General features: G+C 41.4%; 1 protein-coding gene across 4 annotated transcripts; it reads left to right on the forward strand.

Moving 5' to 3' along the window:
* The first annotated feature begins 1,119 nt into the window (after positions 1-1,119).
* Positions 1,120-21,640, forward strand: RAD51D (RAD51 paralog D). 4 transcript variants are annotated; one of them, XR_012481448.1, is made up of 11 exons: positions 1,120-1,564; positions 2,808-2,869; positions 3,461-3,579; positions 6,149-6,230; positions 7,101-7,235; positions 10,145-10,240; positions 11,907-11,997; positions 12,108-12,178; positions 13,530-13,694; positions 14,349-14,467; positions 17,378-21,640. XR_012481448.1 is itself a non-coding variant. In XM_074263557.1 (10 exons), the coding sequence occupies exons 1-10, from the start codon at positions 1,483-1,485 to the stop codon at positions 17,459-17,461; spliced, it is 987 nt and encodes a 328-aa protein (XP_074119658.1). In that variant the 5' UTR covers positions 1,120-1,482; the 3' UTR covers positions 17,462-21,640. The 4 variants fall into 4 exon arrangements, 3 of the variants coding, with proteins under 3 accessions (XP_074119658.1, XP_074119661.1, XP_074119660.1); XM_074263557.1 differs by lacking the exon at positions 14,349-14,467; XM_074263559.1 differs by lacking the exon at positions 14,349-14,467 and having other exon boundaries at positions 1,426-1,564; positions 2,523-2,869.
* The last annotated feature ends 1,666 nt before the right edge of the window (positions 21,641-23,306 follow it).

Here is a 23,306-nt window from a genome sequence, read left to right on the forward strand (position 1 = left end):
AGAAGGGAGAAAGGAAAGGAGGGAGGAAGGAAAAAAAGGGGATGAAGAACAGAGAGAGGAAAAGATGTTAAGAGAAAAAGGGAAAGAAAGGGGGAAGGAAAAAAGGAAGAGAAGGAAAAGCAAGAAAGGGAGGAAAGAGAGAGGGAATGAGAAGAGAAGATAGAAGGAAAGGCAAAAGACGGAGAGTGGGAGGAAGGAAGGAATAGTACAAAGGAGGAAGGAACTAGGTCCCTCAGACTCTCTCTGGTTTAGTAGAAAAAGCCCTAGATACAGTCAGAGGATCTGATTTAAATTTGATTTCCTCACTACCGGTGTGACCTCGGGAAAAAGTCACCGGCCTGGCGGTCAATTCTCCCTTGTTTTTCCTTTTTTTATTTTTATTTTTTTCTGGTTATAGTGTACATAAAATTTTTTTTAAAATACATTTTTTAAAAATCAATTATGTTGGGAGAGAAGAACAAAAGGGGAAAACCACAAGAAAAAAAGGCAGAAACAGTGACTGCAGGGTGGGCGCTAGGGGGCGCAGTGGATAGAGCACCGGCCCTGAATTCAGGAGGCCCCAGTTCAAATCTGGTCTCAGACACTTAACACTTCCCAACTGTGTGACCCTGGGCAAGTCACTTAACCCAGCCTCGGGAAAAACAAACAAACAAACAAATAAATAAATGAAATAAAATAAACAGGGGCCGCAGCGCGCGGTTGACATTCAGGCTCGCCGTAGTCTCTCTGGGTGCGGGAGGCGGCTTCCGTGCAGTTAGTCGGCCCGCGCTGCCTCACTGGGCCCTGAGGAGAACCGCGTCCCCCGCGGCGGATCCCGCACAATCGCGGACCGCACGGCGCGCTGCGGCTTCTGCGGGTTTTGCTCAGTTTGTGTATTTATTTATTTTCTAAAATCCGTTTGTTCATCATCTGAGTAGAAGTCTACCGCACTACCCTCACACGCACACGTGTCTGCACACGCGGGCCCCTTCCCGTCCCGTACGATTCCTCGGGACTCAGAGCCCCCCTCACTGACGCGGAGCTCGGCCGCCCCTCCCCCATCTCTCCGGAGCCCTCGGCGCCCGCTATTGGCCGCGCTGCACCTCCGCGCGCCGCCAGCAGGTGGGGGTGTGGGGCAAGGTCCCCGCGCTGAGCGGGAAGGCGCAGGAAGTGGAGGTGGCCCGGGCCGAGCCGGACTGGAGTCCCGGGGGTGGGAAGCCGGGCGCCCACTCGTCCCCCAGCGCGGCGGCCCCCTGGCTGGTTAAGGGTGTTAAGTTGGTGGGGGGCGGCTTGCTGGGCACGCCGCCGGGACTGGGGGCTGGGGAGGCCGCTTCCTGGATGTCTCGCCCCTCCCCCCCACGGTAGGAAGGTCCCGGAAGACCTCAGCTCTGGGGTCCTCGGGCTCGGTCCCGGGCCTGCAGAGGCTGACCGCCGGCCCCGCTCCCTCCCAGGCCCGGAGCCCTGCGGATCCAGCAGGCGGCGCCACTCTCCGGGGCCCCAAGGATGGGGGTGCTGAGGGCGGGGCTCTGCCCGGGTCTCACCCAGGACATGATCCAGCTGCTGAGGGGCGTTGGCGTCAGGACAGGTAAAGCGGCTCGCGGCTGCACGCACCCGCGCGTTAGAGCTGACAATCCACACGGGCCTGGGTTCAAATCCTGCCTCTGACACTTGCTCGCGGTAGAGAAGGAGCCGCCTCAGAGCCGAGGCCCGAATTCTACTCGGGAAACTCCGCAGCTGCGTGACCCGGCTCGGTCAGCCTCGGCTTCCTCCTCTGTAAAATGGGGATCGTTGTCCCACCTGCCTTCGGAGATAGGCGCTTTGTAAACCAGACTCAGTTTCTCTGGAAGGTAAAATAATACCTTCCAGAGTCTCGGATTTATGCTCATTATTATCCCAATAGAGCGGATCTGATTTTGTTGTTCACTTGATTCCCATTTGGGTTTTCTTGCCGGAAACTCTGGAATCGTTTTCCACTTCCTTCCCAAGCTCATTTGACAGATGGGGAAACTGAGGCACATAGGGTTGCGGTTCGCCCAGAGTCACCCAGCTGAAGTGTCTGAAGGCCGACGAGTCTTCCCGAGACCGGGCTCCGGGCCGTGTGCACCGCGCCCGATGCCCGTTTAATGCATTGCGAGGCCTGGCGCTGCTCCTACGGGTCAGGTCAGATGGAGATCAAAGTGTTCAGATTCCCGCTCTTACCGCCCCCTGAGTGATCTTGGATAAGTTACTTAATTGTTCTAGATTTCAGCGTCCCCATTGCCTAAGTCTGGAATCCAGAAAATCTAAAACTCGTTTCCACAATTGTCTGTCAGCCTAGCCTAGAGTCTGGAAAATTCCGAGTTCCTTCTGGAATTGTGTGACCCTGGGCAAGTCCCTTAAGGCGGTCTGCCTCAGGACCGCCTCTGTAAAGTGAGCTGGAGAAGAAAATGGCGGCCCACTGATCTGCCAAGAACTGTCAGTGGAATGTGACTGAAAGTTACCTGAGCAAAAACAAGAGGCATTTATTTATTTATTTATTAATGATTTAATTTTTTTTCTTTTAGTAATTATTAAGAGTCTTCTGAGTCTGGATTTGAACTCAGGTCTTCCTGACTCCAGGAAGTCGGACTCAGCTCCGATAAATCGTTTAATTGTTGGAGAATAATAAGCCCTGAGAAGTTGTTGAACTGACTTGTCTCAGTCAGGGTGAGGAGGGGCCAAACCCCTGAGGAAGAAAGCCAGTCTAGGAGTTTTGTGTGCGAGCGCTCTCCCGATCTCAGGGAGGATGATGGAGTGGACGTTGGGGCGGCTAAAGGGGGCGTCATTTCCTCCACTCTGTCTTGTTTCAGTGGTGGACCTCGTCTCTGCAGACCTGGAAGAAGTATCTCGGAAATGCTCCTTGTCTTATAAGGTGAGGGCGAAAGTGCTTCTTTCTGGGACTGAGCTTCAGAGAGTACTGCTCAGAGGGAGATCATGGAGAAATCTGGGCAGCTGGGCGGTACAAAGCATAGAGCGCCGGCCCTGAAGTCAGGAGGACCCTAGTTCTAATGTGACCTCTGACACTTGGCACTTCCTAGCTGTGTGACCCTGGGCAAGTCACTTAACCCGACTGCCAAAAAAAATTTTGTTCTTTTTGAACTGCTTTTTTTAAGGAATAAGATGGTCTCCATATTTTCAGAGCTCTTCCAAGCATATTTCTCTTTCAGAACTGAGAAAGTATGTCTCCCCCTTTTTTTCAAAGGTGGGGCACTAGGGGTGCAGAGTGTTGCATATTCAACCAGAGAAGTTGGTTGTGTGAGATTCTATTGAATCGCTTTTTTCTTTTTTTTAACCTTTGTTATATGGGCTAGCTCTCGGGGCAAAGGGAGTTAGAGAGGGGGTGAATCTATTTTTGGAGATGAAGGTGACATAAAAAGGGAAGATTACAATAAAAATAAGAGAACCTTAAAAAAAATGTTTTCTGTTCTTGAACCCATCCCTGTCTGTGCTGGGATGGAGGCAGGCTTTAGTTGCTGTGAGGAGGGTATTGCTGGCCCAATTCTCATCTTTCCCCTTCAATGGTGCTGATCTCTATGAAGAGTTCAAGAGCTCCACTGCCATCTTGGCCACAGGTATCACAAGGTGTGTTCTGGGGAAGGGGGACAGCTCCCAGCCTTAGCTCTTCAGACCTGACTCACCCCAGGTCCCTTTTCGGGGAAGGGCTTTTCAGCCCTGCAGTGGAGGCGGAGACCGCCCCAGGGTAAGGACTCCCAGGTAGGACTTTAGAAGAATGTCACGAGGTCAAGACATTAAGAGAATGTTTGTTCTGTTTCGGTATTTTTCCTACAGATCTTCTGGAAGGCAGGGTCTGGACTTTGTCCTTGTTGGGTGACCTCTGGTGGGTCACAGTCCACCATTCTGAAATACTTGAATTTCAGTCTAATGGCTTTGAATAAAAATAAATTAAGGAGAATAATCCCTGCCCCCAACTTCCCAATGCAAGAGCATGTCTTAAGGAATAAATAAATAGATTAAATTCAGAGCTGAAATGATATTCTTATTTGTTCCTAGGTGGGTGGTGAAATTGGGGATGGGGAGGAGTTTGGAGAGGACGGGGATTCCTGCCAAACCACCCTGTGAAATTTCATATATACTTAAAAATAAGCCAAACATAATAGGGGTTCATAGCATCCTGCTCAATCCTCTTTTTCCCCCATTGTTTTTATAAGGAAATGTTTTGGTGTCTTGGGGGGGGGCAATCACCTCATACACAAAATAGGGCTAAGAAATACTTCCTTCCTCTCAGGGTATCAATTAAGGAAATGTTTGTGTTTGTTATTTGTCAAGTATATAACAGTAAAAAAATATTTTTTTTGTTATTACTTATGATAATAAATATTTTTTAAAGGACAGAAGGGAAACTGGTCTGAAGGGAGTGATTATTAGTTGAGTTTTAGACAAATCAAGTTTGAAGTAACAATAGGTCATCCTTCTATTGGTGTTCTTTAAGCAGGCAGAAATATGAGATTGACAAATGTTTAACAATTGGTTTTCTAGAAAGAAAAAATACAGACAATACTTTAAAGTTTATTTTAAGTGTATTTTACATATAATCATAAGTGTATTTATGTATATTAAGTATATGTATATTATGTATGTAAATTACATACATAATTTAAGTGTATTATTCTAGAAAGCAAAAGTACAGACACTTTTAAGTTTATTTTTAAGTGTATTTTATATCATATATATTTTAAGTGCATTTATGTACATATATAAGGTGTATTTATATATATGTTTTAAGTGTATTATTATTCTAGAAAGCAAAAGTACAGACAACACTTTTAAGTTTATTTTTAAGTGTATTTTATATCATATATATTTTGAGTGATTTATATATATTAAGTATATTTACATCTATGTTTTAAGTGTTTTATTATTCTAGAAAGAAAAAGTACAGACAATACTTTTAAGTTTATTTTTAAGTGCATTTTATATTTTATATATACATTTTAAGTGTATATATATATATACATATAAAGTGTATTTATATGTATCTATATATTTTAAGTGTATTTATATATATATATATATATGTATATATATATATATTTTTTTTTTAATTTTTTTTTAAAGTGCATTATTATATAACTAGATGGGGCAGTGAATAGAGTGCCAGACCTGGAATCAGGCAGACCTGAATGCAAATGTGACCTCAGATACTTATTAACCATATGAACCTAGACAAGTCACTTTATCCTGTTTGCCTCAATTTGCTCATCTGTCAAATAAGCTAGAAAAGGAAATAGCAAACTGTGCCAGTATTTCTGCCAAGAAGCCCCAAATGGAGGCATGACTGAAATGATTGGACAACAACTTCTAAATGTGTTATTAACATTTTTTTCATTGCTCTTTTAAATCTAGATAATTAATAGAACAGCAACCCTGATTTGCAGTTTTTGCTGTTTTCAGCTGAATATTTAATCATTGGCTCCCTGTTCCAGAGCTTAGGGGAGAGAAACCTTTATATTCCTTTACTACCTTGGAGAGCAGATACATGAATATTTATACATGAATATTTGCTACTTTTCAGAAGAAAGCAGAAAAATCAACTTAGAATTTTGGGGGACAGTCACAAAAACAGGTCAAGAAGATGGTTTTAGGATAAGAAGACCAGGCTATCAGGGTTTCAGAGGCTCTAGAAAGGGAGAATTTTAAGGAGAAATTTAAGAATTCCTTAAAAGGGACACTCTCTGGTCTCTTAGAGAGACTTTATAGGCTAAAGCCTGAGAAAAGACCATTGCTGAAGTCAGTAGTAGTTTTTCATGATATTCTGAATTGAGTTCTGGGCTTAGAATCAAGAAAATCTGGGTTTTCAATCTACCTTATTACTCTGTGTGAACCTCAGTTTCCTTATTTCTAAAATGCAAAGGTGAGATTAGTAGTCTTTAAGTTGCCTTCTAGTATTAAGATAGGGTCTTGAGAAAGGAGGTGGGAAGGAATATTTCTTTTTTTTCATTGCAATTTTTTGTTTTGTTTTGTTTTTTGTCTGAGGCAATTGGGGTTAAGTGACTTGCCTAGGGTCTCTGAGGCCAGATTTGAACTCAGGTCCTCCTGACTTCATGGCTGGTTCTCTTTCCACTGCATCACCTCGCTGCCCCCATTCCAGTTCTTTGAAAGGTGATTCTCTCCTTTTCACCCTTGTTGATAGCCTGGATAAGCTGCTGGACTCTGGCCTCTACACTGGAGAAGTCACAGAAATCACCGGAGCTCCAGCCAGTGGCAAAACCCAGGTATGATGTCAGAGATTTAACTAGGTAGGGCCAACAGGGTTCTGGACCAGGCACTCATATTACAGACACTCCTGCTTTCTCCTGGGGTGTAAGGGAGGGCAATAATGGGCCCAGGGTGTGGGCAGGGAGAGGGAGAAAACACTGCTGATTTGCTCTTTCTCTGGGAAGTCCATCCTTCTGGCTCTGGAATTTCCAGAACTGTGGGCTGCTGGCTACCCCCTTCCCATTGTGTCATCAGTTTGTCTTATGGACCATCTTTTCTCCTCCCAATAACATATTTTGTCCCAGGCCCAGTTTCTGAGATAGATAAAAAGATTGATCGTTCTATAGTTCTATGTCTATATAAATCTATCTGCTGTTCTCTCCCTTACCCTGGAGGCAGGATATGTTGATAGGTAGACCTGCTACATATAAGCATTTTGAGAGCAGAAATTTTTTAACTTCTCTCTGTCTCTATCTCATAGTATTGTGCTTGGTATATAGTAAGAACTTACTAAGTGCTTATTGACTGATAGTTAATTTAGTGGGGAGGGGTGGGGGGAAAGGAGGGAAAAATTTGGAACAAAGGTTTTACAAGAGTGAATGTTGAAAATTGTCCATGCCTTTATTTTGAAAATAAAAAGCTTTAATTAAAAAAAATTTTGAGTGGGTAGCAATAATTTGTTAGGCAAGGCTACAGGGCCCCTGCAGACAAGGAAACAGGGCTGAGTTTTGCCATGGGCAGCAGTAATTTGGGAGGTTACGTGAGTTGGCTGAAGTCTCTGGGCCTGATCTGCCTGGCTACATTGGGAAGGGCCCAGGGAGTCTGGGGAGAAGATGACAGAGACTGTCTGGAGCCTGAGCTCAGCCCACCTCCTTCCCCCCACGCAGGTGTGTCTCTGCACAGCTGCCAATGTGGCCCACAGTCTGGGTCAGAATGTCCTGTACGTCGACTCCACGGGAGGTCTGACAGCTTCACGCCTCCTCCAGCTGCTGCAGGCCAGGACCAAGGACGAGGAGGATCAGGTTAGGATGCGGAGAGCTTCTCTGCGGCACAAACACCACTCTGCGGGACCAGTCCTGACCTTTAGGTTCCCCCCAAAAGAGCCATCATCTCCTCACAGATTTTGCAGACCTGAGGTCTGTCTTGAGAGCTCCCCCTTGGCACTGGTCCCTCCACTGTTCTGGACCACTCTGCATTTGTGCCCCTGAACGCAGATGCATTGGGGGAGGGACTAGGAGTCTGGAAAATCTGGCTTCAAATCCCTGGCCTGAGCCACTTAATAACTGTATGACACTGCTCAAGCCATTTGAGCTCTAATTTTTTATTTATTTAATCTCTATTTACCTCAATTTCCTCATCTGTAAAAAAAAAGGAGAACAATAGCTCCTCTCAGGGTTTTAAGAGCATCAAATGAAATAATAATTGCAAAACACTTAGCACAGTTCCTGGGATAAAGTAAGTGCATACAGTGTGTATGTGTATGTGTGTATGTGTATATATGTGTATATATATACACATATACACACATATATATATGTAATATATATGCCATTATTATTATTATTTTAATTTTATAATTATAACAATTTTTGATAGTACATATGTATAGGTAATTTTTTTTATAACATTATCCCTTGTAGTCCTTCTGTTCCGAATTTTTCCCCTCCTTCCCTCCACCCCCTCCCCTAGATGGCAGGTATTCCCATACATATTAAATATGTTATAGTATATCCTAGATACAATATATATGTGCAGAACCGAATTTTGTTGTTGTTGTTGTTGCAAAAGAAGAATTGGATTCAGAAGGTAAAAATAACCTGGAGAGAAAAACAAAAAACAATGCTCTCAGTTTACACTCATTTCCCAGTGTTCCTTCTCTGGGTGTACCTGATTCTATCCATCATTGATCAATTGGAATTGGATTAGCTCTTCTTTATGTTGAAGATATCCACTTCCATCAGAATATATCCTCATACAGTATTGTTGTTGAAGTGTATAGTGATCTTCTGGTTCTGCTCGTTTCACTCAGCATCAGTTGATGTAAGTCTCTCCAAGACTCTCTGTATTCCTCCTGCTGGTCATTTCTTACAGAGCAATAATAGTCCATAACCTTCATATACCATAATTTACCCAGCCATTCTCCAATCGACGGACATCCATTCATTTTCCAGTTTCTAGCCACTACAAAAAGGGCTGCCACAAACATTTTGGCACATACAGGACCCTTTCCCTTCTTTAGTAGTTCCTTGGGATATAAGCCCAGTAGTAGTATGGCTGGGTCAAAGGGTATGCACATTTTGATAACTTTTTGGGCATAATTCCAGATTGCTCTCCAGAATGGTCGGATTCTTTCACAACTCCACCAACAATGCAAGAGTGTCCTAGTTTTCCCACAGCCCCTCCAACATTCATCGTTATTTGTTCCTGTCATCTTAGCCAATCTGACAGGTGTGTAATGATACCTCAGAGTTGTTGCATTTCTCTGATCAATAGTGATTTGAAACACTCTCTCATATGAGTGGAAATAGTTTCAATTTCATCATCTGAGAATTGTCTGTTCATATCCTTTGACCATTTATCAATTGGAGAATGGCTTGATTTCTTATAAATTAGAGTCAATTCTCTGTATATTTTGGAGATGAGGCCTTTATCAGAACCTTTAACTGTAAAAATGTTTTTCCAATTTGTTACTTCCCTTCAGATCTTATTTGCATTAGTTTTGTTTGTGCAGAAACTTTTTAATTTGGTGTAATCAAAATGTTCTATTTTGTGATCAATAATGGTCTCTAGTTCTCCCTTGGACACAAACTCCTTCCTCCTCCACAAGTCTGAGAGGTAAACCATCCCATGTTCCTCCAATTTATTTATGATTTCATTCTTTATGCCTAAATCTTGGACCATTTTGATCTTATCTTAGTATGTGGTGTTAAGTGTGGGTCCATGCCTAGTTTCTGCCATACTAATTTCCAGTTTTCCCAGCAGTTTTTGTCAAATAATGAATTCTTATCCCAAAAGTTGGGATCTTTGGGTTTGTCAAACACTAGATTGCTATTTTTATTCACTATCTTGCCCTGTGAACCTAACCTATGCCACTGATCAACTAGTCTATTTCTTAGCCAATACCAAATGGCTTTGGTGATTGTTGCTTTATAATATAGTTATAGATCAGGTACAGCTAGGCCACCTTCATTTGATTTTTTTTCATTACTTCCCTTGAAATTCTCGACCTTTTGTTCTTCCATATGAATTTTGTTGTTATATTTTCTAGGTCAATGAAATAGTTTCTTGGGAGTCTGATTGGTATAGCACTAAATAAATAGATTAGTTTAGGGAATATTGTCATCTTGATTATATTCGCTCGGCCTATCCAAGAGCACTTAATATCTTTCCAATTATTTAAATCTGACTTTATTTTTGTGGCAAGTGTTTTGTAATTTTGCTCATATAATTCCTGACTTTTCTTTGGTAGATATATTCCCAAATATTTTATACTATCGACAGTTGTTTTGAATGGAATTTCTCTTTGTATCTCTTGCTCTTGGATTGTGTTGGTAATGTATAAAAATGTTGAGGATTCATGTGGATTTATTTTGTATCCTGCAACTTTTATATATGCCATTATTATATATATTTAATCTACAGGTTGATATCTATAGTATAGATTATTCTACCTATATTAAGGGATTTATTATTATAGAATTTGCTACCTCTGTGACACTGGGCAAATCACTTAACCACTGCCTGCCTCAGTTTCCTCATCTGTAAAATGGGGATAATAATAGCTACTTCTTACAGAGCTGATGTGAAGCTCAAATAAGACAACATATGTAAAGTGTTTAGCAGATTTTAAAGCACCAAGTGTGTGCTAGCCATTGTTATCCTGTGCCCCCTGAAGCAGGGTGCTGACACCCATGTTTCTATTCCTTGCCAGGCGGGGGCTCTGCAGAGGATTCATGTGGTACGTGTATTTGACATCTTCCAGTTGATGGACACGTTGCAGGACCTCCGGGGCAGCATCTCCAAGCAGGTGAGCCCCCATCGGTGGTGCCCCAAGAAGCACGGATGGAATCTCCTATTGTTTTGTGGGTAGTTGTCCAGGGACAGGTTGCCCTCTGAAATGACCAGCTGTGCTTCCAAGATGTAGAATCCTAGAGTTTTAAAGCTGGAAGGGCAGGCCAGTCCTACAGAGTCCAGAAAGAGGAGGGAACTTGCTAGTCAGAGACAGGGCTCAGACCAATGCTCAGCCCTCAACTTAAAATCGTTGACTCCCAGTTATAAGGGACCACAGGGACAGCTAGTCCAATCAGGCCTGCATCCTTTCTACAGTGTACTAGAGCATATTGTCATCATCTAGGCTTGCTTTGAAGATGTGCAGAGAGAAGGAATAATCTTCCACCTCCTCTTCCCCCTCTCTGTGCATCGTTCTCCCAATTAGAATACAAGCCAATTGAGAGCAGGGACTGTCTTAGCCGGTGGCTGCTGCTGCTCTTAGGGAGACCAGATTGTGTAAACTCTGGTCTTCCTAACTCTAGTCTCAGTGGTCAGTCTATTGTACCACCTTGCAGTAATGTTCACAATTGGAGATACAGGGACAAAACATAATCCCTGCCCTCAGAAAGTTTATTTTCATTACGAGGAGTCATAGCTTTGAAAAGAGGTTTGGGCCTGAAGAATCTTGCAAGTGTTGAGTTGGCATCCCCTTACTTCAAACCAGTGGTTTTGCCTGGGACAAGAGGTAGAGGAAGGATGGTAAGCCATTGGCAGTATGTGCAGCTGGACAGCCCGGTAGGATGTGAAGGTCAGTCTGGGTCTGGTCCATAGTCTACACAGTCAGTAAGGTGGGCTGGTTTGCACTCACTCAGTTACTTATTTGAATGGGTTTGCTTCCCCGTGGCTGGGGGCATCAGTTTGGGAGGTCTGGGTGTAGTGTAGAGAGTGCTAGTGAAGAAAAGAGGTGGGCAAAAGCAAGCAGGAGATGGCAAGAATGAAGTTGATTCAACTTTTTTCAGGTTTTAAATATATTTATTTATTTATTAAAGCTTTTTATTTTCAAAACATATGCATGAATTTTCAACACTCACCCTTGTAAAACCTTGTGTTCCAAATTTTTTCCCTCCCTTTCCCTCACCCTCTCTGCTAGATGGCAAGTGATCCAATGTATGTTAAACAAATGCAATTTTTCTATACCTATTTCCAAAATTATCATGCTACACTACCTTCTGCCTCAGTTTCTTCCTCCGTTAAAGGGGATGATAAATCAAAAAGGGAAAAAATGAGAAAGAAAAAAATGCAAGAAAACAACAAAAATTACTGTGTTGTGATCCCCATTCAATCCCCCACAGTCCCTCTCTGGGTGCAGATGGCTCTCCATCATAAGACCATTGGGACTGGCCTGAATCTTCTCGTTGACAAGAGCCACGTCCATCAGAATTGATCATCATATAGACTTCTTGTTGCCGCGTACAATGCTCTGCTGGTTCTGTTCCAAGCTGAGTTACTTTGTGAAAGTTAGCCACCAAGGAAGCCTGGTTTTCTTGGATGCCAGAGGCTGTAGGTAGGAGATAGAGGCATGTTTTCCCTTCACTTTCTCTTGTTAAGCAGCAAGTTTATCCTGTAAAATTCACTCCCCGTCCTGGAGGTCACTAAGGAAAAGAGGGACCATAGAACGACTTGTACTGTCTTTCCCTCTGCAGGTGACCAGTGCTTCAGGGCCAGTGAAGATAGTGGTGGTGGATTCAGTCTCTGCAGTTGTCTCCCCTCTTCTGGGGGGTCAGCACAGTGAAGGTGAGTAGTGGTTAGAAGCCAGAAGCGTGGGGGACCATTATCCTTGACCTTTCTGTCCCTGAACACCCCCTGCCACCCTCCACCCTCCAAACCATCTTTTCCTTTCCAAGGTTTGGCCTTAATGATGCAACTGGCCCGAGAGCTCAAGACCTTGGCCCGGGAACTGGGAATAGCGGTCTTGGTGAGTTGAAGCAATAATTAAGGTCTGGTGCACCCCAATTCCCTCTGATTTCTCTTGCCTTTGCAGAGGGATGGGAATTGGTTTTCTGTTTGTAATATAGGTTCCCATTTATATAACCCTTTGAGATAGATCATTTGATTAATAAGCATTTATTAAGCACCTACTGTGTGCCAGGAACAGTACTAAATGCCGGGGATAGAAAGGCTCAAAGCGTGTGTTTGGGTTCTCCAGATTAAATTGATATTTAATTTATCTATTGCCCATGTATGGCCGATCAGACAGATCTCTTTCCATGCCTTCATCTGAATTCTGCATAATCTAACCTCCCAAAGACTTGGAAGGGACCCATATCTTTGTCATAAGCAGCAACATGGTAGGCTTGATGCCGGCCCTGTAAGTTAAACAGTTTCCTAGCCATATAAAGACAGATTCAAATAGTAATAATAATAGTAATAAAAGTAAACAGTATTAAAAGATAGTAATAAATAGTAATAGTATTAGAACAGTAATTTTAATAGTAATAGTAGTATTAAAAGATAAATAATAAACTTTTCCTCACAAGTACAATCTGTAACAAACTATATGGGTACCAACCAAAAACGCCAAGGCACTGGGCATGATAGCCAGATTAAAATAGTAGAATCTTGGGATTGGGAGCCACTAGATGCCTCAGGGGCATAGATGGAGCACTGGGGCTAAAGTGAAAAGGCCTGAGTTCAAGTCCAACTTCAGACGGTTATAAACTGTGATCCTCAGCAAGATGCTTACCTTCTGCCTCAGTTTCTTCCGCTGTTAAAGGGGATGATAATAATAACAACTCATAGGGTTGTTGTGAGGATCAAATGACATTGTGTAAAGTTCTTTGCAAATTTTAAAAATCTTAAAGGTCATATAAATGTCAGAGGTCCTGGTGGTGATGGTGAGGGGGGTGATAGTGCAGGAAAGTGCCCCAATCAGACCTGTTTTTAAAAATATTACTTTGGCAGTCACATGGAGGAGGAGTCAGAGAGCCTTGAGGGAGACTGATGAGGAGGCTGTTGTAAGAGACTAGGCTGGAAGGAATAAAGGGCCTGAGCCGGAGAGGTAGATGGGCGAATATGGACAAGAGAAGGGCGCCCTCAGGAGAAAAGTGGCCAGAATTGACAAGATGTGGTCATTGATTGACTGTGGAGGATGTGAGGATCAAATGAGAGAATATTGTAGTCATTATTAGAAACATTATTTACTTAGACCACCAGAAAGCCTTAGTCCCCTGGGCCAGGGGACAAATTACCCTCGCCTATGTAGCTCCTAGAACATGTGACCTATAATGAGGGATTGGATGGATAAAAATTGATCATTTCTGTCGAAGGTGACTAACCATGTGACCAGGGAGTGGGAGAATGGGAAGCTCAGACCTGCCTTGGGACGATCCTGGAGCTTTGTCCCCAGTACCCGAGTGCTCCTACAAGCCTATGAAGGGCCAGGAGCCCCAGGGGGCTGCCGAGTGGCTTCTCTGACCAAGTCTCCACGGCAGGTGAGTGGGGGCAGGTGAGTGGGGACAGGTCGGGAGGCCAAAACTGGAAGAGAAAAGGACTTTGTGACATCCATTTCCATGTTTGCCCTTCTCTTTTCAGTACTTATGATTCAAGTACATTCTGGACTTATTATTTCACTTTGCTTTCAGGGTGGATGACAGGATTATAGAGAGCTTCTCCCTGGGTATAAGACTTAACTTCTATTTGCCTCAGTTTCCTCATTTGTAAAATGAGTACATTAATAACTTTGCCTCCTAAGATTTTTATGAGGATCAAATGAGATAATATTTGTAAAAAAAACAAAAACCCAGTGTCTGGCACAGAGTAAGTGCTTAATTAATGAATATTCTCTCTCCCTTCCCCTTCTCCCTGGTATTTTGTGACATATGCTTACTCATTCGTGCATTCTCTTATCAAGAATTTATTGAGTATTTTTCATGCTATCATGGTTCTGTACTAGGTCTAGCTCTTTCTCCTTTTCTTCCTCCACCACTTTGGCACCAGTATCTTCTGTGTATTCTGGGTAACTAGATGGTACAGTAGATAAAGTGCCCTCAGGAAAACCTGAGTTCAAATTCAGCCTCATACTCTTATTAGCTGTGTGACCCCGAGCAAGTCACTTAACCCTGTTTATTTCATTCTTCATCTGTCAGATGAACTGGAGAAAGAAATGGCAAACCATTCATGTATCTTTGCCAAGAAAACCCCAAATGGGATCATGAAGAGTAGGGCCACCTGAAATGACTGAAAAACAAAAAACAAGGCTGGAAAGGCAAGTTGAATTTCATCATTTTCCTGCTCCTTGCCTTAGTTCTCCCTTTCTTTGTCTTAAGTTCTTTGGATAGTCTGAAGCCTTAGAATCATTTTTTAAGCGCATCAAATAAAATACAGAGGATTACAGAGTAAAAACAATTATGTTGAAATAAAATTGTCAACATATTTTTTTAAAAGTTCATGGATTCCAGATTAAAAACTTCTCTGCTAAGGTAATATTGAGAAGTATTTTTTCCCCTTTAATTAAAATGTTTTGTTGATGCCCATTTGTCTTTATACTGCTCATTCGTCATTCTCTCTAGAATAAACCTTATTCCTGTGAACAGATTTCAGGGGATCCTTGAATTTGGTTAAGAAAATAATCACATCTTTATTTTTTACTAAAGTTTGACTGAAAATTAAGATTTTCTCCAGTTATTTAAAAACATCATTCCAGGAAGGGTTATGCCATAGGTTTCATCAGACTTTGACAAAAGGGTTCATGACATAAAAAAAGTGAAGACCTTTTGCTTTAAATGGAATCCTTCCTTCAGAATTTTCTCCCTATTTCTTTATAATCTGATTAGCAGAAGATACAGCTAGGTCCTGATTACTGGGAATAGTAAATGCCATGAAATGGTTATGTGTATTTGTACTAGCATTATTTGAAGTTATAATTATATAAAATTGATCCTTGGTTACAACCCAATGGAAATATGCAATAATGCGACTGCTTCTTGGGAGTCTTTCTTTGTACTGATCAGGATCTGGCTTCATTCTATAAGGAGGGCACCTTTTGTAATTGCTTACCTATGATCTGTTTGGAAAGTCTGCCCAGTAACTCCTCAGTAATCTGAAGTTCCTCTAGAACCCAGTTTCTTAAATTGTGGTTTGTGACCCCTTCATAGGGTCTTATAACTGAATTTGGGGGGGTCACAAAATTATGATTTATTATCAGTAAATGTTTGATATGTATAACTATTTTATATACCTATATACATAAAAATTGCTTGGAAGAAAAGGAGTTGTGAGTGGGAAAGTTTCAAGAAGCCCTCCTCCAGAGGAAGCCTTCAAGGGACTGGACAAAAACCGTGTCTCAGGGTCTTGAGCATTACTGATCAGTGCATTTCAACAAATATTTATAAAGTTTGCAATATACAAGACATTGTATAGAATATGCAAAAACAAAAATAACACAAATTCTGCCTCAAAGAGCTTACCTTCTAGTGGGAGAACACAATCTGCACAGATAAGTAAATCTCTGATGATTTGGATGCATAGAAAGAACAGAGGACCTAGAGAGACGGAGACAGAGAGATTGCGTGTGTGTGTGTGTGTGTGTGTGTGTGTGTGTGTGTGTGTGTGTGTGTGTGTGTGTAGGTAGGGGTGGAGCTTGGGGGAAGTAGCATTTGTGCTTGAGTGCCTAAGAAAGCTAGACACTTTAAGAGGCAGAGGCAACATAAAGTAATGTCTAGAATATTTGCCGTTAGAAAAACTTGGATTTAAATCCTGTCTCATATTCTAACTACCTGTTTGATCCTGAGTTAATCTCTCCTAGTTCAGTTTCTTCATCTATAAAATAAGAAGAAGAACATAGTATTTATATAATATTTATATAATACTATATATGAGAATATATGATTCTCTCAATAACCCTGGAAGGTAAGTACTATTATTCCCATTTTACAGATAAAGAAACTGAAGGGGGAAAAAAGTTTGAGTAGCTTTTCCAGGATCATATACACTAGCAAGTCAGGATTTCAACTCCTGATTCCTTTCTTCCCGATTTCAAGTCCAATGTGCCATCTAGCTGACTAAAAGGAGGGGCTTGGAGTCACTGACCACCCAAGGTCCTTTCCCATTCCATAACTATGATCATTTGAGAGTAATTTAGGCACGGGGGGGGGGGGGGGAGGGGGGAGCGCAAAGCTAAAACAGTCAATAGATCAGCTTGGCTGGGTATGGTATCATTGAAGGTAAATAACCTGGAAATAAGTCTGGAAAGGAACACGAGCCAGATTATGGAGAACTGTGTATGTAGTTCTTCTCCTTAAATAGCTTTTATTCTTCTCTCTACTAACTAATGCACAATGATAACACACTTCTCTACAATAAACACAATTTAGCCAGTCGCCACAGTTACCTATATTTATAGGCAAACTGCATTCCCTTCACCATCTGTCTTTGTACTGAAGGCCAGGCTCCCATGTTCTCTCCTTTTACTCATGTATATTCTATAAATTATTCATGAGTGGGTAGAGGGAGGGGGGGCACCTCACTTTACATTTTTATTAGCTTTAACTGTGGTCACTTCCCCCTACTGATAAATGAGGACAAAAGTCCAAGGGTGTCATTCTAGGTTCTGGCCTATCCTGTAGGTAGAGCATTGGCTTTGAGGTGCAGGACCAGAGTTCTGGTATCGGCTCTGCCCCGTATGACTTCACACAATTCATTTATAACCTCTCTTCCCTTAGGATCCTCATCTGCCAAAGTTGAAATTGAACCATAATGAATTCCTGGGTCCCTTCAGTTCCAAATCTACATCCTTTAATCCTATGATGTTATGACGCTAGGCGGATTTGTCTTGTCTCTTCCATCTGGATTTGGGGATAATAATACTAGCTAGCATTTATATAGCACTAATTATGTGTCACTAACACTATGCTAAGAGCTTTACAAATATTATCTCATTTGATTCTCACAACCACCCGGAGAGGTTATCTGATACTGTTCCCATTTTATAGGTAAGGAAACGGAGACAAACAAGTTTAATGATGTGGCTACTATTTAAGACTGAATTCTGGCTTAGGCCTGGTGTTCTATCCACTGAGCAATCTAGTTGTCTCTGAGAAATTCTTCAGAGTGCTTCTAGTGAAAAGGCTGCCTCCTTGGGTTCTTTAGTTAACTCCTCTCCCATGTTCCCTTTCAGCCCACGGGAATCCAGGAGGTAATAGAAATCGGAATCTGTGGGACTCCAGAACAGAACTCCTCGTTAGAAGGGAACAAGCCATAACCACATCATCTCTTTGGAATATGAGGAAGGAAGGCTGGAAGACTCCCAGTCATCCAGTTCTCAGAGAAGAAACCGTACACACAGTCACAGAGAAGACAAGAAGGCATGGAATGGTCTGGATAGAGTGCAGGACCAGCTCTGAGGAAGGAAGACCTGAATCCAAATCTTACTTCTGTTATTGTGAACATGGGCAAAGGATTTTACCTCTCTGGGCCTCAGTTTACAGTTTCATCTGTAAAGTAGCAATTGTTAAAAAGCCTCTCAGGTCTCTTTCCATTCTAAATCTATGATCTATGCCCTATGTAGCCGCTAAAGTAAAAGTAGCCCAGCATAAGGGATCCAGAGTGTAAACCTCAACTTTAGGCTGGCAAGCCTGACTCAGGAAGGGAAGGACATCCCTGTTTGCAATTATCTTTGCAAACAATATCTTTTTTTATAGAAGATAACTTAGAGCTGCTAGTGAGTGAGGCAATCTGAAGCTGATACTCAAGCCTCATCTTGCTTGAGTTCCATCATTTCTCTCTGAGAGCCATTGGCTGAAATTAGCTCATCTTCGGCACCCTTAGAGATGAACCAATAGTTGGATATGTGAGTCTTGCCACCCAGGGTCAGGACCAAACATCACATATCATCTCCACCCTGCTTCAGTTTCTCTGAACTGCAAAACAGGGCTATCACACCACCAGGAGAGAAGCTGCTTCTAAACACTTCAGGTGAAAACAATTCCTTTTGTCTTTGACCTCAATAACAAGGAAGAAATCTAGTAAGTGGCTCTGACCCAAAACCACCTAATTTCCCCTCAAAGAGATATGTATCCTTTTCTCCCTGGGAGGTTCCAATAAGGACTCTTTCCTCCTTTTTCTTCTGGCTGATTTGATTTCACACACACCTGCATGTGTCCCTGTTTTAAGGCTCAGGTGAGAAACCTAGTTCTCTGTTGTCCCAGGGATATAATTTAACAAGGAAAATAGATGTGACCTGCTGCTGGTGAATCTAGCCACCTGTTTAATATACATGGTGCCCTAGGGGGCCCCATTCCCAGTTCAGAAGAACCAAAGGCAGTAAACTATGGCTGTGTCCATAAATGAGGAGAAGATGGCCAGCTGGGAAAATTGATGCTGGTGTAAATAATACATAGCTAGTCTCGTCCTTTATGCAGATATTCATTGCTTGTAGCTCAGGGAGTAACTATAATTATATATCTCTTTCTGCCAGCTGTACCCCAGCCTCCTGCCCTATGGGCATGAAATCACCCCTCTGACTGGCATCAGCATCAGGGCCATCAGTCTGTGAGTTCTGGCAGCAGAGAAAGAGCCTAGGAAAACGGAGAAAGGGAAATAAAAGGCAAATGGGAGACATTCTCAACTATATTTACTGACAACATCCTTTATAGAGGGTCATCTATCTTGGTTAGAAAACCCCAGGAGTGGAGCCGTGATACAGGAGAATGCCTTCTGGTGATAGCAGGGATTGGGGAAATCGAGGCAAAAGCCCCAGGAATAGAGTAGAATGATGGTCAGCCTTTATTGTACTTACTGTGTGCTTGGTACTGTGCTAAGTGCAGGATATGTGGCTGGGGGGGGGGGGGGAGGCAAAAATAGAGATCCTGCCTTCACAGAGCTTACTTCAGAAACAGAAATCTCTCAGCCAATCAGGAATTATATCTCTGCAGGTCAGCAACATATGGTTTTATGGTTTGTCCTTTAAGACAAGGTATCAAATTCAAATAGATATGGATCCCTTCAGAAAACCACAAATTAACATTTTCTGTGTTGCATTGTATTTTTATTTGATTGAACATTTCCCAATTCCATTTCAATCTAGTCAGGACTGCACCAGGACAACTTTGCTTTAGGGGACTATCAACCCACCTGAGGGGGCTATCCTGCAGAGAAAAAGATAAAATCAATGTAACACCTGAATTCAAGGAATTTTTCCATTTGGAGAAGAGAGGATTATGTATTATATCCAGATAAGTGCATTCATGGTTGCTGATTTTATGAGATAACTATAAAGTCATTTTAGCAGGAAGTAGCTAGAGGCATAATGCAGTGCTTCTCAAATTTTTATAATACTAAAAATTACTGAGGATGGCAGTTTTTTGTTTTTTTTTTTAATGTGGGCTATATTTATTAACATTTACCATATTAGAAATTAAAACCAAATTTTAAAATATTTATTTTAAATAATAATAAACCCATTACATGTTATCACAAATAACATTTAAATGAAAAAATAACTATTTTCCAAAACAAAAAGATTCCACGAGAATATCATTACTTATTTTTTGCGAACCTCTAATGTCTGGTTTAATATAAATAGCTAGATTCTTCAATCTGCTGTGATATGTTGTTTTGGTTGAAGTATGTGGGAAAAGTTATATAGTAGGAAAAGGGAGAAGTATTTAAATAGACAAATAATGTCTTAGGATTATTATCAGAATAGTTTTGACTTCCCAGGCCTCTTGAATGGACATCAGACACTCCTGAGATCCTCAGAATCGGCCTAGTCTTTATAGTCTAATAAATAGAATATTGTTAATTTGAAATCAAGTGACACAATAGATAGAGGGCTGGGCCTGGAGTAAGGAAGGCTCATCTTCATGAGTTCAAAACTAGCTTCAGATACTTACTAGCTATGTAATTCTGGGCAAGTCAGTGATCCCCTATTTGCCTTAGTTTCCTCATCTGTCAAATGAACTGGAAAAAGAAATGACAAACACTCCAGTATTTCTGCCAAGAAAACCTCAAACGGGGTCATAGAGAATGAGACACTACTGAAATGACTGAATAACAACAAAAATACTTGAATCCTCTCTGAGGACAAGTGTGACAATGGGCAAGTCCTATATCCTGTTTTCTTATTTGCAAAATGGTAATAATAATTGTATTTTGCTCCTGTGGTTATTATGTGATTCAAATGAGTTCTAAAATATGGCAAATGCTTTGTAAACTACAAAATGCTACATATGTGTCAAATGTCAAATTCTAGGAGAAAATAGCAAAGAGGCTGGAAAATCTAGAAGGGGGGGTGCAGTCACATGTGCAAATGATGAAATAGTGTTTTAGGAACAGTCTGATAAAGGTTTGTCTAGAACCTTATTATCAGGAAGGGTCATTGCCCCACTTAGCTTCATGCCAGGTCCAAAATAAGAAAAGGTCTTCCCTATGCCCTGGAACAGTAGAGGTGTCCTAGTCTAGATGGCAGCAGGAAGCTGGAGTTAAAGTCCCAGGTTTGTCCTTGGATGCACTGAGATCTTGGGTCAAAACTCAGACTCTGACTCATAGTTATAAGGCCCCAGAGTAGTGGAATAGAATAGCCTGGGATCTCTTAAGTGGCTTATTTAAGGATCAGATGTCATTATTCCCCCTCCCCTGTAACAACTATGAGTAAATTCCAGCTTCTCTGCATGACTTACTTAACTTAAAAGATTCTGGGACAGAGATCCCACTTGGATCATTGTTTTCCAAGGCCCTCGGGGTGGGGAAGGGTGGAAAGAATGGATGAAATCCAGAGTGGAAAATAATTGGAAGTTTACAAGAGCTATACTGCCCTCGTGGCCAAGTTAGAGGCTTCCCTTTTTTTTTTTTTTTTTTTTTTAAACTTCCTGTATTTCCAGAATCCTGAGGCCCCTTTGGTTTCCCTCTAAGTCATTTCTGGAGGTGATGACTTTGATTTCTGAGCAAAGACCCTAGGCTGAGCCAGCGGAAAGGGAACTAGTCCAGCCATTTTACAGAGATAGCACTGAGGCCCCCGGATCATACCAATGCCAAGTAACAGTCTTAGGAGTTAATCCAAGGTGTTCTAGCTTCAAATAGTGTTCCACCACTAGGTCATGCTTCCTTCACTCTCCTGAGATCTCACTTCAGGCATCCCACTTACCAGGCTGAGGGCTGAAAGGGCACCAAAGCTAGTTGGCCTGGCCTTCCCTAGCTGGCCTTGTCCCAGTGGACAAGGATTTAAGTAGTACATTGCTGGGCCTGGAGTCAGGGAGACTGGAGTAGCTGTGTCACTCTGGGCAAGTCATTTCAACTCTCTCAAACTAGTTTCCTGATCTGTTATAAGTTGTAATAATACCATCTACTTCAATATTATTGTGAAGGTCAAATGATACAATTTATGTATACTGCTTTGTAACCTTAAAATATTATCTATTATTAAAAATTATTATCCCCTTCTTAATTTGAGGAAGAAATATCTTTTCTTTAAAGGTAACAGCTATCTCTTGGTCTTTTCTGTTCCCTTGTCTGCCTTCTACTGGACTATGTTCCATTAACTACATCCTTTCTGGGCCAGCTAAATGGCACAATGGATAAAGCACCAGCTCTGGAATCTAGAGGACCTGAGTTCAAAATCGGCTTCCCAGACACCTACTTGTGTGACCCTGGGCAAGTCACTTAACCCCATTTGCCTCTCCTGCCAAAAAAAGATTAAGAAAAACCATACCCTTTCTATCTGGCTTCTTTTATCTTTTCTTTTTTTATTTCTTTGTTGTTTTTTTAAATGATGTATTTTTTTTCTCAATCACATGTAAAACCATTTTAAAAAATAATCTTTAAGTTCCAAATTTCCTCCCTTCCCTTTCTTCTCTTTTAGAAGGCAATTTGATATAGTTTGGACATGTGCATCTATGCAAAACATTTCCATATTAGTCTTGTTGCAAAAGAGAACAACAAAAAAAATTTTTTTATCATTTATTAAAACAATTTTATTTTATTTTTTTTTATTTTATTTAGAATTTTTTTCCACAGTATATATGCATGAGTAATTTTTTAAATAATATTATCCCTTGTATTCATTTTTCCAAATTTCCCCCCTCTCCCTCACTCCCTCCTCCCCCCATGACAGGCAATCCCATACATTTTACATGTGTTACAATATAACCTAGATACAATATGTGTGTGTAAATACCATTTTCTTGTTGCACATTAAGTATTAGATTCCGAAGGTATAAGTAACCTGGGTAGATAGACAGTAGTGCTAACAATTTACATTCACTTCCCAGTGTTCCTTCTCTGGGTGTAGTTATTTCTGACCATCATTGATCAGCTGGAAGTGAGTTGGATCTTCTTTATGTTGAAGATATCCACTTCCATCAGAATACATCTTCATACAACATTGAAGTGTACAGAGATCTTCTGGTTCTATTCATTTCACTCAGCATCAGTTGATGTAAGTCTCTCCAGGCCTCTCTGTATTCCTCCTGCTGGTCATTTCTTACAGAGCAATAATATTCCATAACCTTCATATACCATAATTTATCCAACCATTCTCCAATTGATGGACATCCATTCATTTTCCAGTTTCTGGCCACTACAAAAAGAGCTGCCACAAACATTTTGGCACATACAGGTCCCTTTCCCTTCTTTAGTATTTCTTTGGGATATAAGCCCAATAACAGCAATGCTGGGTCAAAGGGTATGCACAGTTTGACAACTTTTTGAGCATAGTTCCAATTCGCTCTCCAGAATGGCTGGATTCTTTCACAACTCCACCAACAATGTGTCAGTGTCCCAGTTTTCCCACATCCCCTCCAACATTCATCATTATTGAACAAAAAAAAAAAAAATTGAAAAAGGTATAAAAAAAAAAGTGTACTTCGATTTTCATTCAGATCCCATCAATTTTTTCCTCTGGAGACAGATAGCATTTTTCATCTTAAGTCCTTCAGAATTATCTTCAATCACTGTATTGTTGAGAATAGTTGTCATTCACAAATGATCATAGTACAATATTATTGTTATTGTGTACAAAGATTTTCCTCTTTTCTAACCAAATATATGTTTAACTCCTTAGTTCAAAATTCACCAATAAATTCCCTTTTTGGGGTTTATCTTCTACAGGT

Source organism: Sminthopsis crassicaudata, chromosome 4, assembly GCF_048593235.1.
Source record: "Sminthopsis crassicaudata isolate SCR6 chromosome 4, ASM4859323v1, whole genome shotgun sequence".
Taxonomy (NCBI): Eukaryota; Metazoa; Chordata; class Mammalia; order Dasyuromorphia; family Dasyuridae; genus Sminthopsis; species Sminthopsis crassicaudata.